Source organism: Myotis davidii, unplaced genomic scaffold (genome assembly GCF_000327345.1).
Source record: "Myotis davidii unplaced genomic scaffold, ASM32734v1 scaffold575, whole genome shotgun sequence".
NCBI lineage: Eukaryota > Metazoa > Chordata > Mammalia > Chiroptera > Vespertilionidae > Myotis > Myotis davidii.
In genome coordinates this window covers 2,518,798-2,521,362 of record NW_006290306.1, presented here as the reverse complement: position 1 = coordinate 2,521,362, position 2,565 = coordinate 2,518,798, and the positions used below count along the sequence as shown (strand labels likewise).

Sequence of the window (2,565 nt, the reverse complement as noted above, 5' to 3'; positions counted from 1 at the left end):
ATGAAAAAGTCATACAAGTTCAGGAGGTACAAGGACCCTAAGCAAGAAGAACCCAAAAAGGCCCATGCCCAGACACATCATAATTAAAATGCCACTTAAACCTTCTGTGCCTCAGTTTCCCCAGGGCTACGTGGGGCTTAAATGATATATCAAAGGATATGACAGCATATTGCCTGCCACACAGTAGCATAGTAGCTATTCATACTATTGTAAGTTACTACTAAAAATTATTACCAATATTAATTATAAAGCTGCTCTTGGGCTAAAGGTTTCATAGGTGGGAAAAGTTCTCAAATGTGACTTGCTGCAGTCCAACCCTCTTCCTGTTTAACATAACTGTCTAAAGGCCCCAAGTCCAGGGCCACTGCCCCCAGGGTCCTTTCCTCTCCCACATGCTGTTCCAACAGAACAGCCTGGAGACCATCCCCCTGGCCTCCATCTAGATATGCCAGCCAGGGCTCAGCCTGCTGGCCATGCCACCCAGATGACAGAGGGGCTGAGAAGACAACCCTGCCCCAAGGAAAGGGGCTCTAGTACCCTATCACTCTGCCTACTTTGGGGGACCAGGACAGACTAGGAGGCTCTCATCTTCAAGACCAGGCCTGAGCTACTCTCTACACAAGGGACAGCTCCCCTCGCTTACTCTCTCCTCCTCTAGAACTCCTGGAGTAGTAAAAAGCTTCCAGAGAGAAAACCTGGGTTCTTAATTCAGGGTGGCCATAATCAGCTGTATGTCTTTGGGCAGATCTCCCTGCGCTCTGGACCACAGTGTCCCCACCTGTAAAAGGAGGCATCTGGAGCTTCAGTTCCTTGTGGTTCTTTCCAGCTCTAAACAAACTTTGTGACCACCAAGCTCCCCAGCACTTCCTTTCCTGCAGTCTCATCACTCTATCATGCCCTTCGATTTATGTTCTGTTTCCCATCCCCTTAGGGGACCAGCGCTAAGGTCCCCCAAGGAGTCCGATCCCTCCCCAGCTCAAAGCTCTTCCAAGATGAGCCCCATTCTCTAACTCCAGACTGGGAAAGCCTGTACCTGGCCAAGTACAAGGCCAGTCAAGGAAGCCAGGCTTGGCCCGCTCTGCCTCATGCTGGGCCTCAGGAAACTCCAAGGAACTAGTCACTGAAGACTGTAGGAGGGCGGGCAGGGTGGAGCTAGGGAAGGAGAAGATGCTGACGGAGGGAGGGTGAGCCCCTGCTCCATCTCCTGCCAGGGCTGCACCTTAGCACCTTCTTTCCCTCCAGCTACTAAGGCACTTCCTATCACTATGCCTCCTCCTCAGCCCCCAACGATGTCCCCCTACATGACACCAGCCAGCTGGGGTGAGAATTCCCTCTTGAAACTGCCCAGACACACTCAGTGACCTCCCCCAAGCTCGTTGCCATCTCCCCTAACTGCAGCCTATTTCCTCAGAATTCTCTTTCTTAAGGCTCAGTTAGCCTAAGGCTCTGCCTTTGGCCTAGAGAAGGTCAGAAAGGAAGCCCCAACAAGGACCTAAGGCGAATGGGCCCTGGTCTGGCACACACACCCACAGGACCCTGAGCACCAAGCCCAGCCTCAGACACTCTCCTGCCTGGGACCATCCTGGGTCCCTTCACACAGGACTAGCACTCTACACAAGAGGGGCAGGGCCCGGGCACCCGCCTAAGCATTCCCTTTCCATGCTCTCCAAACCTCTGCTAGTGTGTCCAGGCCATGGGCTTTCTACACCAACTCCACAAATCTCTGTCCCTCATCTGCTTGTACCACCAGACTCCTCTACAGCCCACAACCCTCACACATATGCACACAAGCACATGCTGACATGTAGGTTCTCAGGCACACACCTCCATACATGCCTGGGAGCCCCCAGACCTATCTCCTGTTGCCCTGGACCCCATTTATTCATACTCATCCACCCACTGGCCTCTTCCGACCAGCCTGGTGCTGGGCATACCAACCTCCCCCAGCAACAGACTGCAAGGAGCTCTGACCCATCCCCTCAACATTGCAGTTGGACCAGGGGTGCACACACCTGTCAGGAGCTGATCAGGAGTCTCAAGTCTAAGTTACTGGAGCTGATGAAGATCATTTTCTGCAGGTGGCCTCTTGCTACGGGGAAACTATGAGGGTGTCCACTATGGAATCCCCAGAGAGGCCTGAGTGGGGCTCCGGCTTTGCTTACCCACTGCTGACCCATGACCTCTGACCTTCCTGTGGGGAGCTTCTCTACCTTGACACCCCTTTCCCTGCACTTTCCTCTTGGTGGGCACTTCTGGGTCAGTGCAGCTGAGACGCCAAAGCACCTGGGAAGAAGTCTGGATGAATGCACGTGGCCCTGGCAGTCCTCTACCTCTGATCACCCACCCAGCCCCTCCCTCCCCATTACCTCCGACCTCCAGCACTGTGACCATGGCTTCGCAGCAGGCCTGGCCCCGCTCGTTCTGGGCCCTGCAGCTGTACTTGCCGGCATCCTGCGCCCCGCAGTTCCGCAGCCACAGGCAGCTGGGCTCGGGGGCTGGCGGGGGCAGGAGCTGCCCATCTCGGAACCAGCTGAGGCTGGGCTGGGGCGCTCCGCTCACCACCAC

The 2,565-nt window shown here is 55.1% G+C and overlaps 1 protein-coding gene across 1 annotated transcript in view; it reads right to left on the bottom strand.

Annotated features, from left to right (window-relative positions):
* Positions 1-2,565, bottom strand: part of LOC102760645 (striated muscle-specific serine/threonine-protein kinase-like) — a gene marked incomplete at its 3' end in the record, with an annotated part of 18,095 nt that overhangs the window by 10,595 nt on the left and 4,935 nt on the right. Inside the window, exon 2 of the mRNA XM_015563691.1 lies at positions 2,367-2,554. Within this exon, the coding sequence (XP_015419177.1) occupies positions 2,367-2,554 (188 nt within the window). The remainder of the gene's footprint in view (positions 1-2,366; positions 2,555-2,565) is intronic.